This window comes from Plasmodium falciparum, assembly GCF_000002765.6.
Source record: "Plasmodium falciparum 3D7 genome assembly, chromosome: 2".
In the NCBI taxonomy this organism is placed as follows: Eukaryota; Apicomplexa; class Aconoidasida; order Haemosporida; family Plasmodiidae; genus Plasmodium; species Plasmodium falciparum.
In genome coordinates this window covers 85,393-98,838 of record NC_037280.1, presented here as the reverse complement: position 1 = coordinate 98,838, position 13,446 = coordinate 85,393, and the positions used below count along the sequence as shown (strand labels likewise).

The window sequence follows — 13,446 nt, the reverse complement described above, 5'->3', positions numbered from 1 at the left end:
ATGGCAACAATAAAAAAATACCATATAAGAGGAAGGAAAAATATTTTAATTTTTTTACTTAAAATATTTTTGTTTTCTCCTTTAATATGGATACTAATTTATTCTGAATATGTAAGTAAAGAAAAAAAAAAAAAAAAAAAAATTTTAATTTAGCATTATCTACATTTTAATACATTTTATTTATTTATTTATTTTATTATTATTTATTTTTTTTTAATAAGAAATTTTATTATATATATATATTTATATGTATAGTTATTTATGTGTTTATAATTAAATTTTTTTTTTTTTTTTTTTTCTTTTTAGTTTACGGTTGTTAAGAATTATAATAAAATTGACAATGTGTATAATATATTTGAAATAAGACTTAAAAGATCATTAGCCCAGGTTTTGGGGAATACAAGGTTAAGCAGTCGTGGAGTAAGGGATCCTAGAACTAAGGAGGCATTAAAAGAAAAGCAGTTCAGGGATCATAAAAGAAAAGAGGCTTTAAAACAGAAAACTGAAAAAAATGAAAAAGCAAGAAATGCTTTAAAGGAAAAGAAGTTAAAAGAACAAAAAAAGAATGACGCGCAGAAAGCAAAAGATTTAACAAAAAAGGAAAGCCAAGACTCTTCAAGTGAAAAATCACTAAAGGAAAAAGTAAATGGAGAAGCATTAAAGGAAAAAGAAAATAAAGAAACATTAAAAAAAAAAGAGTTAGAAAATCAGAAGGAAAAAGAAGAAAAAAATAAAATAAAAGATAATAATGATGAAGCATTAAAGAATAAAGGAAATGATAAAGATGATAAAAAAATAGTTCCCAAAAAACCAGAATCCGTAGAAAAGGATTTGAAAGAAATGGAATTGAAAGAGAAGGAATTTATAAAACAACATTTAAAGGATTATGAGGAGAGAAAGGAAAAAAGAAGAAATTGGATACTAAGAAGTTTAAGAAGAGATAAATTAAGAGAAATTGAACAATTAGAAAAGTTAAATGCTCAATTAGAAAGTGCTATAAATGAACTAAAAGAAAGGAGAGCTTCAAGAAGACCTATGATGGTTAAAATGCAACGTGGAATGAAAGATGAAGTTGATGAATGGATTAAAAAATATGATGATGAACAAGCAGAAAAGAATGGTACGAAAGATGAAGAAATTAAAGATAAAGGTGATGGTTATGAAGAAATTGTTGAAACCAAATTTTATGGTATGAGAGAAAATGCACTTGGAGAATTAGATGAATATGAAGAAAGATATGAAAAAAAACGTTATTATTTAAAAGAAGATGGAGAGGGTGATTTAAAAGATGTTGAAGAAAAATTAGAAGAAACTGGTTATGGTTTTAGGGAAAAATTTCCTACAACCAGGATATTGGTTAAAAGAAAGAGAAATAAAGAACAAAAAAAACTTAAGGAAGACAAAGAAAAAAAATTAATTGCTGCTGAAGAACCAGACGATGAGAAAAAAATTAAATTAAAAGATTCTGATGATAAAGTTGTGGTTCCCGTGAATAAAAATAAATCATCGTTTCCTGATAAATTTAGAGCTCCAGATAAAAAGAGAACGATGTTTTATAGACTAAGTGAATTGTTTCCTATTGTACCAAGAAAAGATAATGAGCTTGCTGTGTCTGGTGATTGTATGGATTCAAAGGTAAATGGAAAAAAATTGAAATCAACTTTCAATCCGTTTAAAAGAAGACGTAATAAACTAAAGGAGAGAAAAATGCAGGAATTACACAAGTTTAAAAAAAATTATAAAAAATATCAAAAGTTGTTAGAAAGGGAAAAGAGAGAAAATCCAGATGGTGAACCTTTGAATACACCAGAAATACATGTTATAAGGCCTTCAGATTTAATGGATAAAGGAGAAAATAAATCAGCAGGTCATCCATTTAAATATCAACCAACAAAAGGATTAAAGGAATACGAAGAAAGTCATGTCGCTAAAGATTATCAATTAGAACATGAACCACCAACCAAATTACCTGAATACGAAAAAGGTCATGTGTCTAGGGAATATCAACTTGATAATGAAGTACGAGATGAATTACCTGAATATGAAAAGGGTCATGTATCTAGAGAATATCAACTTGATAATGAAGTACGAGATGAATTACCTGAATATGAAAAGGGTCATGTATCTAGAGAATATCAACTTGATAATGAAGGTCCATCTACATTAAAGGAATATGATCAAACAGAATTAGCAAAAGGTAAAGATATAACTAACAAACCACATGAATCCGTTGATGAATATGATCAATCAGAATTAGCAAAAGGTAAAGATATAACTAACAAACCACATGAATCCGTTGATGAATATGATCAAACAGAATTAGCAAAAGGTAAGGAAGTAACTAATAAACCACACGAAAATCTGGAAGAATACAATGAAACTGATTTAGCAAAAGGTAAGGAGGTAACTAACAAACCACATGAATCCGTTGATGAATATGATCAATCAGAATTAGCAAAAGGTAAAGATATAACTAACAAACCACACGAATCCGTTGATGAATATGATCAAACAGAATTAGCCAAAGGTAAGGAAGTAACTAATAAACCACACGAAAATCTGGAAGAATATAATGAAACCGATTTAGCAAAAGGTAAGGAAGTAACTAATAAAGCGCATGAAAATCTGGAAGAATATAATGAAACCGATTTAGCAAAAGGTAAGGAAGTAACTAATAAAGCGCATGAAAATCTGGAAGAATATAATGAAACCGATTTAGCAAAAGGTAAGGAAGTAACTAATAAAGCGCATGAAAATCTAGAAGAATATAATGAAACTGATTTAGCAAAAGGTAAGGAAGTAACTAATAAAGCACGCGAAAATCTAGAAGAATATAATGAAACTGATTTAGCAAAAGGTAAGGAAGTAACTAATAAAGCACGCGAAAATCTAGAAGAATATAATGAAACTGATTTAGCAAAAGGTAAGGAAGTAACTAATAAAGCGCATGAAAATCTGGAAGAATATAATGAAACCGATTTAGCAAAAGGTAAGGAAGTAACTAATAAAGCGCATGAAAATCTAGAAGAATATAATGAAACTGATTTAGCAAAAGGTAAGGAAGTAACTAATAAAGCACATGAAAATCTAGAAGAATATAATGAAACTGATTTAGCAAAAGGTAAGGAAGTAACTAATAAAGCACGCGAAAATCTAGAAGAATATAATGAAACTGATTTAGCAAAAGGTAAGGAAGTAACTAATAAAGCACGCGAAAATCTAGAAGAATATAATGAAACTGATTTAGCAAAAGGTAAGGAAGTAACTAATAAAGCACGCGAAAATCTAGAAGAATATAATGAAACTGATTTAGCAAAAGGTAAGGAAGTAACTAATAAAGCACGCGAAAATCTAGAAGAATATGAAGAAAAAGATTATATGAAAAATAATGAATTACAAAATAAAGGATCTGATGGATTAAAAGAAAATGCAGAGCTAAAAAATAAAGAATTACGAAATAAAGGATCTGATGGATTAAAAGAAAATGCAGAGCTAAAAAATAAAGAATTACGAAATAAAGGATCTGATGGATTAAAAGAAAATGCAGAATTAAAAAATAAAGAGTTACAAAATAAAGGATCGGAAGGATTAAAAGAAAATGCAGAATTAAAAAATAAAGAGTTACAAAATAAAGGATCGGAAGGATTAAAAGAAAATGCAGAATTAAAAAATAAAGAATTACGAAATAAAGGATCTGAAGGATTAAAAGAAAATGCAGAGCTAAAAAATAAAGAATTACAAAATAAAGGATCTGAAGGATTAAAAGAAAATGCAGAATTAAAAAATAAAGAGTTACAAAATAAAGGATCGGAAGGATTAAAAGAAAATGCAGAATTAAAAAATAAAGAGTTACAAAATAAAGGATCGGAAGGATTAAAAGAAAATGCAGAATTAAAAAATAAAGAATTACGAAATAAAGGATCTGAAGGATTAAAAGAAAATGTATATACAAATAATGATTTAAAGAATAACGATATTCAAAATAAAGATTTATCTAATAAAGACATGAAAAATAAAGAACTATTAAACAAAGATATTTCTAATAAAGACATGAAGAATAAAGAACTATTAAATAAAGACTTGTCCAATGAAGACATGAAGAATAAAGAACTATTAAATAAAGACATAAGGAATAAGGACTTGAAAAGTATAGGAAACATGGAACAACAAAATACTGGTTTAAAGAATACACCTAGTAAAGGACAACAAAATACTGGTTTAAAGAATACACCTAATGAAAGACAACAAAATACTGGTTTAAAGAATACACCTAGTGAAGGACAACAAAATACGGGTTTAAAGAATACACCTAGTGAAGGACAACAAAATACTGGTTTAAAGAATACACCTAATGAAAGACAACAAAATACTGGTTTAAAGAATACACCTAGTGAAGGACAACAAAATACGGGTTTAAAGAATACACCTATTGAAGGACAACAAAATACTGGTTTAAAGAATACACCTAGTGAAGGACAACAAAATACTGGTTTAAAGAATACACCTAATGAAAGACAACAAAATACTGGTTTAAAGAATGCGGCTAATAAAGGACAACAAAATACTGGTTTAAAGAATACACCTAGTAAAGGACAACAAAATACAGGTTTAAAGAATACACCTAATGAAAGACAACAAAATACTGGTTTAAAGAATACACCTAATGAAAGACAACAAAATACTGGTTTAAAGAATACACCTAGTGAAGGACAACAAAATAATGATTTAAAGAATACACCTAATGAAAGACAACAAAATACTGGTTTAAAGAATACAGCTAGTAAAGGACAACAAAATACTGGTTTAAAGAATGCACCTAATGAAAGACAACAAAATACTGGTTTAAAGAATACACCTAGTGAAGGACAACAAAATACTGGTTTAAAGAATACACCTAGTGAAGGACAACAAAATACGGGTTTAAAGAATACACCTAATGAAAGACAACAAAATACTGGTTTAAAGAATACAGCTAGTAAAGGACAACAAAATACTGGTTTAAAGAATGCACCTAATGAAAGACAACAAAATACTGGTTTAAAGAATACACCTAGTGAAGGACAACAAAATACTGGTTTAAAGAATTCAGCTAGTAAAGGACAACAAAATACTGGTTTAAAGAATACACCTAGTGAAGGACAACAAAATAATGATTTAAAGAATGCACCTAATGAAAGACAACAAAATACGGGTTTAAAGAATACACCTAGTGAAGGACAACAAAATACGGGTTTAAAGAATACACCTAGTGAAGGACAACAAAATACTGGTTTAAAGAATACACCTAGTGGAGGACAACAAAATACTGGTTTAAAGAATACACCTAATGAAAGACAACAAAATACTGGTTTAAAGAATACACCTAGTGAAGGACAACAAAATACTGGTTTAAAGAATACACCTAATGAAAGACAACAAAATACTGGTTTAAAGAATGCGGCTAATAAAGGACAACAAAATACTGGTTTAAAGAATACACCTAATGAAGGACAACAAAATACTGGTTTAAAGAATACACCTAGTGAAGGACAACAAAATACGGGTTTAAAGAATACACCTAGTGAAGGACAACAAAATACTGGTTTAAAGAATACACCTAGTGAAGGACAACAAAATACTGGTTTAAAGAATACACCTAATGAAAGACAACAAAATACTGGTTTAAAGAATGCGGCTAATAAAGGACAACAAAATACTGGTTTAAAGAATACACCTAATGAAGGACAACAAAATACTGGTTTAAAGAATACACCTAGTGAAGGACAACAAAATACTGGTTTAAAGAATACACCTAGTGAAGGACAACAAAATACTGGTTTAAAGAATACACCTAGTGAAGGACAACAAAATACTGGTTTAAAGAATGCGGCTAATAAAGGACAACAAAATACTGGTTTAAAGAATACACCTAGTGGAGGACAACAAAATACTGGTTTAAAGAATACACCTAATGAAGGACAACAAAATACTGGTTTAAAGAATACACCTAGTGAAGGACAACAAAATACTGGTTTAAAGAATACACCTAGTGAAGGACAACAAAATACTGGTTTAAAGAATACACCTAATGAAAGACAACAAAATACTGGTTTAAAGAATACACCTAGTGAAGGACAACAAAATACTGGTTTAAAGAATACACCTAGTGAAGGACAACCAAATACGGGTTTAAAGAATACACCTAATGAAGGACAACAAAATACTGGTTTAAAGAATACACCTAGTGAAGGACAACAAAATACTGGTTTAAAGAATGCGGCTAATAAAGGACAACAAAATACTGGTTTAAAGAATACACCTAATGAAGGACAACAAAATACTGGTTTAAAGAATACACCTAGTGAAGGACAACAAAATACTGGTTTAAAGAATACACCTAGTGAAGGACAACAAAATACTGGTTTAAAGAATACACCTAGTGAAGGACAACAAAATACTGGTTTAAAGAATGCGGCTAATAAAGGACAACAAAATACTGGTTTAAAGAATACACCTAATGAAAGACAACAAAATACTGGTTTAAAGAATACACCTAATGAAGGACAACAAAATACTGGTTTAAAGAATACACCTAGTGAAGGACAACAAAATACTGGTTTAAAGAATACACCTAGTGAAGGACAACAAAATACTGGTTTAAAGAATACACCTAGTGAAGGACAACAAAATACTGGTTTAAAGAATACACCTAGTGAAGGACAACCAAATACGGGTTTAAAGAATACACCTAATGAAGGACAACAAAATACTGGTTTAAAGAATACACCTAGTGAAGGACAACAAAATACTGGTTTAAAGAATGCGGCTAATAAAGGACAACAAAATACTGGTTTAAAGAATACACCTAGTGAAGGACAACAAAATACTGGTTTAAAGAATACACCTAGTGAAGGACAACAAAATACTGGTTTAAAGAATGCGGCTAATAAAGGACAACAAAATACTGGTTTAAAGAATACACCTAGTGAAGGACAACAAAATACTGGTTTAAAGAATACACCTAGTGAAGGACAACAAAATACTGGTTTAAAGAATGCGGCTAATAAAGGACAACAAAATACTGGTTTAAAGAATACACCTAGTGAAGGACAACCAAATACGGGTTTAAAGAATACACCTAATGAAGGACAACAAAATACTGGTTTAAAGAATACACCTAGTGAAGGACAACAAAATACTGGTTTAAAGAATACACCTAATGAAGGACAACAAAATACTGGTTTAAAGAATACACCTAGTGAAGGACAACAAAATACTGGTTTAAAGAATACACCTAATGAAGGACAACAAAATAATGATTTAAAGAATAAAGCTAGTAAAGGACAACAAAATAATGATTTAGAAAACGATGGCTTAAAACACAAACCAAACCAGGGACAAAAACATACCGAATTGAATAATAAAAATTTAAAAAATAAGCCTACAGATGGATTAAAAAATGTTAAAGATGACGAATTATCAGATAATGAATCGTCTGATAATGAAAAATCCAAAAAAAATTTGAGAGGAAAAAAAAATTAAATAAATAAATATTATTATATGTAATACAATATATATATATATATATATATATATATATATAGTAGAATAAAAATTACAAGACTTAAATATATTAAATATAAAATATATATTTTTATGGATATTAGGGCTAATGGTAATATTTGAATACGAAAAAAGGAAAAATTGTGAATAATAATATTGTATATATATATATATATTAGAACGTTAATTTTATATTAGTACGTTAACATTATATAAAAGCTTTCTACGTTATTTGTAACATAAATATTGAATATATATTAAGCGTTGAAAAATATACATACTTATAAATTAATTTGTGTGGGAAAATAAATAAAAAGAGGACTAAAAAAAGGAAAAGAAAAGCAAAAAATTAAATTTTATATATTTCTAATACATATTATAATATATAGAAGATAGTATATTTATATTTCTTTTCATATTGTAGAATTAATCTATAAAAGGAGTTTTCTTATTAGGAAATTAAAAAGTCTTTTGTTGTTTTTCCTTTTTTTTATTTTTTATAAATTATGCCTTTAATATGAGTAATAATATCCAATATTGTATTTATGTATACCTTGCTTTTAGAAAATATTTGTTTATATTTATATTGTTGGGAAATTTTGATTTTTAGCTTCAAAAAAAATTATGTGATCTTTTTATATTTCTTAATATGTATTTTTTTTTTTTTTTTCCATTTGTAAAATAAATAAATATATATATATATATATTTATTTATTTATTCATATTTATATTTATATTTATATATTTATGTGCAATTTTGTAGTTAGAAATTAATGAATTTTTTAATTTTTAATTTTTTACTTTTTTTCTTAATTAAAATTTTTTTTTTTATGTTTTTGTTTTTGTATTTGTATTCATATCAATTTATTTATATGCCGTATTTCATAATTAACTTTTAATAAGACAAATCTTTTTATAAAAATTTTAAGAATATATAACTCTTAAAAAATATATTATTAAGATGAATGGTTCTTTAAAGGAATTCCAACTTATGTTTTATATGATATATATATATATATATATATATTAAAACGTAATTTTCTTTTTCCTTTTCGTATGTAACACATTTATAAAATATTAACATAGGATAAAATAAAATTACACTATTTAAAATATTTTTTTTTTTTTTTTTTTGTTCTTTTTTGTAGTAATATTAAAAAGGAATAAAACTATAAATTATAAATAGATAATATATATAAAAAAAATAAAATAAAATATAATAAAATGTGAAACTATAAACTTTTAATTTTTTTATTTTTTTTTTACGAAAAATGCATAATTTTATTATATAAATTTTTTTTAATATGTAAAATGATATATTTTTAATTTTTCAATTTTTAGTTTTATTATTTTTTTTTATTTATTTCAATTTTCTTTGTTAACCTAATAAACATAATAATTATCATGAATATAACATTATATATATATATATATATAATATATATTAATTATATAGATAATTAAATAATATATATATTTTTTATTATAAATTATTATTAGGCTTGAGAAATAATATAAAATATATTATGATAGTGTTAAATTAGATAGAGGAAGAATTATTACATATAATTTTAATAAGAAAAACGAATATATATAAGATGTTTAAAAAGTGAACCTATTATTTATTAAATATTATATATCTATATAATGTTGCAAAATGATAAGCCATAAAAGAATTCATATTATATAAATTAAGATGTATTTGATATATATTAAAATATATTAGAAAAATATTATATATATATTAAGAAATTTAATATAATAATTATTATATAATGTGATGTATGTATCCTTTTTTTTTTTTTTTTTTTTTTTTTTTTATAATTTTTCCTATATTTTTATTATTTAAAAAACCATAAAAAAAAGAAGGAAAAAACTGTTTAAGCATTTATTTAATTAATTGTTGTTTATTATTCTTTGTAGATTAAATTATATATATATGTATATATATTTATATTTTAAGTTTATTTTTTTGGAATATAAGAACATTATATCAATAGTTATTTTTTATATATATATAAAGAAAAAAAATTGCATTAAATATAGAAATACTATATTTTATAGGATTTAATTTTTTTTGAATTAATTATATTTTTTAAATTATAATTTTAATTTTATCTTCTTTGCTTTATATTTTTTAAGGAAATTCTTTTTTTTTTATTTTTAAATTTTGAATTATTAATAGATTCTTTTATGTTTAAGGTAAAATTTATAATTACTGGAGAATTTTAATTTTTTTTTATATAATAATAAAAATTAATAATATCGTAAACCCATATATAAATTATTTATTTAGTAATTTTTTATTTTTTTTTGAAATAAAATATAATATAGAATATTTAAAGTGTTATAAAATATACTAAATAAAATATTAATATATATATATGTTTATGTATGAATATTTTTTTTGATAATTAATATTTATAATTTATACATTTGTAGGAATATGTACCAGTAGTTTTCACGGAAATGTACTAAAGAAAAATTAAAATAATATAATAATAAATGGCAATTTTTAAAAAATATCGTTTCAGAGAAAATAAAATAATTTTTTTATTCTTTATTAAAATATTTTTATTTTCTCTTTTCATATGGGAATTATGTTGTTTTAATAAGGTAATATAGGAATAATATAAAAAAGAAGAAGAAGAATGAATATAAATATGAAAGATAAATATAGAATTGATTGTAATATATATATATATATATTAATTGTTAATATAAAATTGTATGTTAATTTGTATCGTTTATTATAATTTTAGGAAAAGTTCCAAGATCAAATTCAGACGAGTTATTATAATAAGAACAATACTTCAGGAAATGTTTCTAATTTAATAATTAAGAGAAATCTAGCACAGACTCAAAGAAATTTCAAATCAAAAAATGGAAAGGCATCTACTAAGAAAAATGAAGTAAGATATTATAAAAGAAAAGAATAAGATTATATTTTTTATATACAAAAGTTTCAATATAAAATATAGTATTAGTAGAAAAAAAAAAAAAAAAAAAAAAAAAAAGGATTATATTTCTATTGTTTTATTATTAAAAATGTTATATTTATGTAATATAAATAATATGATATAATGTTATGTATTAATTTTTTTTTATTGGTTATTATTTATTTTTATTATTGTTTGTTTTTTTTTTTTATTATTGTTTGTTTTTTTTTTTTTTTTTGCTCTTTAGGATTATTATTCCATATTAGGTGTTAGTAGAGATTGTACGAATGAAGACATAAAGAAAGCATATAAAAAATTAGCTATGAAGTGGCACCCTGATAAACACTTAAATGCAGCATCAAAAAAAGAAGCTGATAATATGTTTAAAAGTATTTCTGAAGCTTACGAAGTTTTATCAGATGAAGAAAAGAGAGATATATATGATAAGTATGGTGAAGAAGGATTAGATAAATATGGTTCTAATAATGGACATTCCAAAGGTTTTAAAAGGACTGATCCAAATGACGTTTTTAGTAAATTTTTTAAAACAGAAACAAAATTTTATTCTAATTCACCTTCATCACCAAATGGAAATGTACTCTTTGAAGGTTCATTATTTGGAGGATCATCTCCGTTTAGTGGTATAAACCCAAGAAGTGGTTCAGGATATACTACTTCAAAAAGTAAGAACATATAAAAATAAATGTAGATTTAAATAAATAGTTTATTATGTAATAAAAGAGTGTTATAATATTCCTTATTAATATTTATTTTAATGAAGAAATTAATATTTTTAGGAATTAAGGGAATACACATATATATATATATATATATATATATATATATTCCATATATATATTTTATATGTGTGTTTTATATATGTATTTTTTTATATGTGTATTTATATTGTCTTTAATCTTTCCTTTTATTTTTCTTTTTTTTTTTTTTCTGTTTTAGGTTTTAGTAGCATGGACAAAGTCGAAGAATATGTTGTACCACTTTACGTAACACTAGAAGATTTATATAATGGAACTCAGAAAAAATTAAAAGTAACAAGAAAAAGATGTCAAGGAGTAACAACATATGATGATGAATTTTTTGTAACTGTTGATATAAAATCTGGATGGTGTGATGGTACGACAATTACGTATAAAGGAGAAGGTGACCAAACAAGTCCTATGTCAAATCCAGGAGATTTAGTTTTTACGATAAAAACAGTAGATCATGATCGTTTTGTAAGAAGTTATAATGATTTGATATATAGGTGTCCTATAACTTTAGAACAAGCTTTAACAGGTCATAAATTTACAATTATAACCTTAGATAATAGAGATATTGATATTCAAGTAGATGAAATTGTTACGCCTCTTACTACAAGAGTTATTACTAGTGAAGGAATGCCATATATGGAAAATCCAAAAATGAAAGGAAATTTGATTATTGAATTTGATATAATATTTCCAAAAAAGCTAAGTGATGAACAGAAAGAACTTATAAAAGAAGCATTAGGAGGAAATGGTTTTTAAAAATAATATGTCTATGTGTATATAGATATAGACATATATATTTATTTATATATATATATATATATTTTACAATACCGATTTTTTAATATTTATCAAATTAAAAAAGAAATTATTTTAATTTATTCTTATTATTTTGTTTGTTTGTTATTTATTTTATTTTTTTTGTTATTTTTGATTATATGCTTCATAGCCTGAAAAAATTAAAAGGAAAAACCTAAATTATAGTAATATATATAGTCATAATAATTAATATATTATTTACATATTTATATAATAAATAATTTAATTTTTTCATTTTACGGTTTATACATTTAATTATATATATATATTTTTCTTACATAATAAGAGATATTTTTATTTTAATAACTCTTATTTGGTTTTTGTTTTTTTATATATCTTGTAATTCATAATTTTTACAAAATTTTTATATTTTTTTCTGTTACGTATTTTAATATTTACACACTTATTTTTTATATAATATGGATTGTCTATTTATTGATGATATAAGTATTAAGCAGAATAAACTTTAAATTAAAAAAAAAAACAAGATATCTACATGTCTATCTATATATATAATAAAAAATATTTTAAAATTAATGTTGTATGATAAAATATTATAAATGATAATACATCAAATGCTATAATAAAAATAATAATATTATTATAAAATTTAATAAAGAGACATATGTATAATATTAATATATAGTTATATATATATATATGAAACTTTCATATATATTTATTTATAAAACAAAAAGTTATTGTACTTCATATATATTATTATGGTTTGTGGTCCTTTGTGTAACTAATATTATATAAAAACGGTTAAAATGAAAAAAAAAATATATTATATAAAATATTGTTCTATTCTTCAATAACATATTTATAATAGTGGGGTGACATCTATATATATAGATATATTATTAATAATTTGGAATAGATTCATTATAAAAATTTAAATATATTGATTGTAATTCCTATTAATTTATAACACATTTAATCATATGATTAATTTCTATCATTATATAAAAAGTAATATTTTATTACAGATATATGTTAATGTTTTATGGAATAGTAATATATATATATAATAAAATTAGTTGATATGTTACTACGCCATAGACAATTTTAAATTAATTATTATATATTATATATTAAATAAAAAAAATAAATTACATATATAATCTGAATATATTTTAATTATAAATTCTTTTTTGTTCATACATAAAATAATATGCTTATATATATATAATATATATATAATATATATATATAATATATATATATATTTTTTTTTTGAACTATATTTGATATATTATTATATATATGTATACATATTATATTTTTATATATATTCCTTATAAATGAACACCAATATATATATAAATTTTTTTATAAAATATAATGGAAGGAAGGAAATGGAATAACAAATTTGATAA

At 23.5% G+C, this 13,446-nt stretch overlaps 2 protein-coding genes across 2 annotated transcripts; both read left to right on the top strand.

The window, feature by feature from the left end:
- On the top strand, positions 1-7,521 carry PF3D7_0201900 (erythrocyte membrane protein 3; the record flags this gene model as incomplete). Its single annotated transcript, XM_001349497.1, has 2 exons — positions 1-111; positions 307-7,521. 2 exons carry the CDS (start codon positions 1-3, stop codon positions 7,519-7,521), a joined length of 7,326 nt encoding a protein of 2,441 aa, XP_001349533.1.
- Positions 7,522-10,047: 2,526 nt separating this feature from the next.
- On the top strand, positions 10,048-12,007 carry PF3D7_0201800 (knob associated heat shock protein 40; the record flags this gene model as incomplete). Its single annotated transcript, XM_001349496.2, has 4 exons — positions 10,048-10,158; positions 10,305-10,454; positions 10,729-11,164; positions 11,439-12,007. The coding sequence occupies 4 exons, from the start codon at positions 10,048-10,050 to the stop codon at positions 12,005-12,007; spliced, it is 1,266 nt and encodes a 421-aa protein (XP_001349532.2).
- Between the last annotated feature and the right edge of the window lie 1,439 nt (positions 12,008-13,446).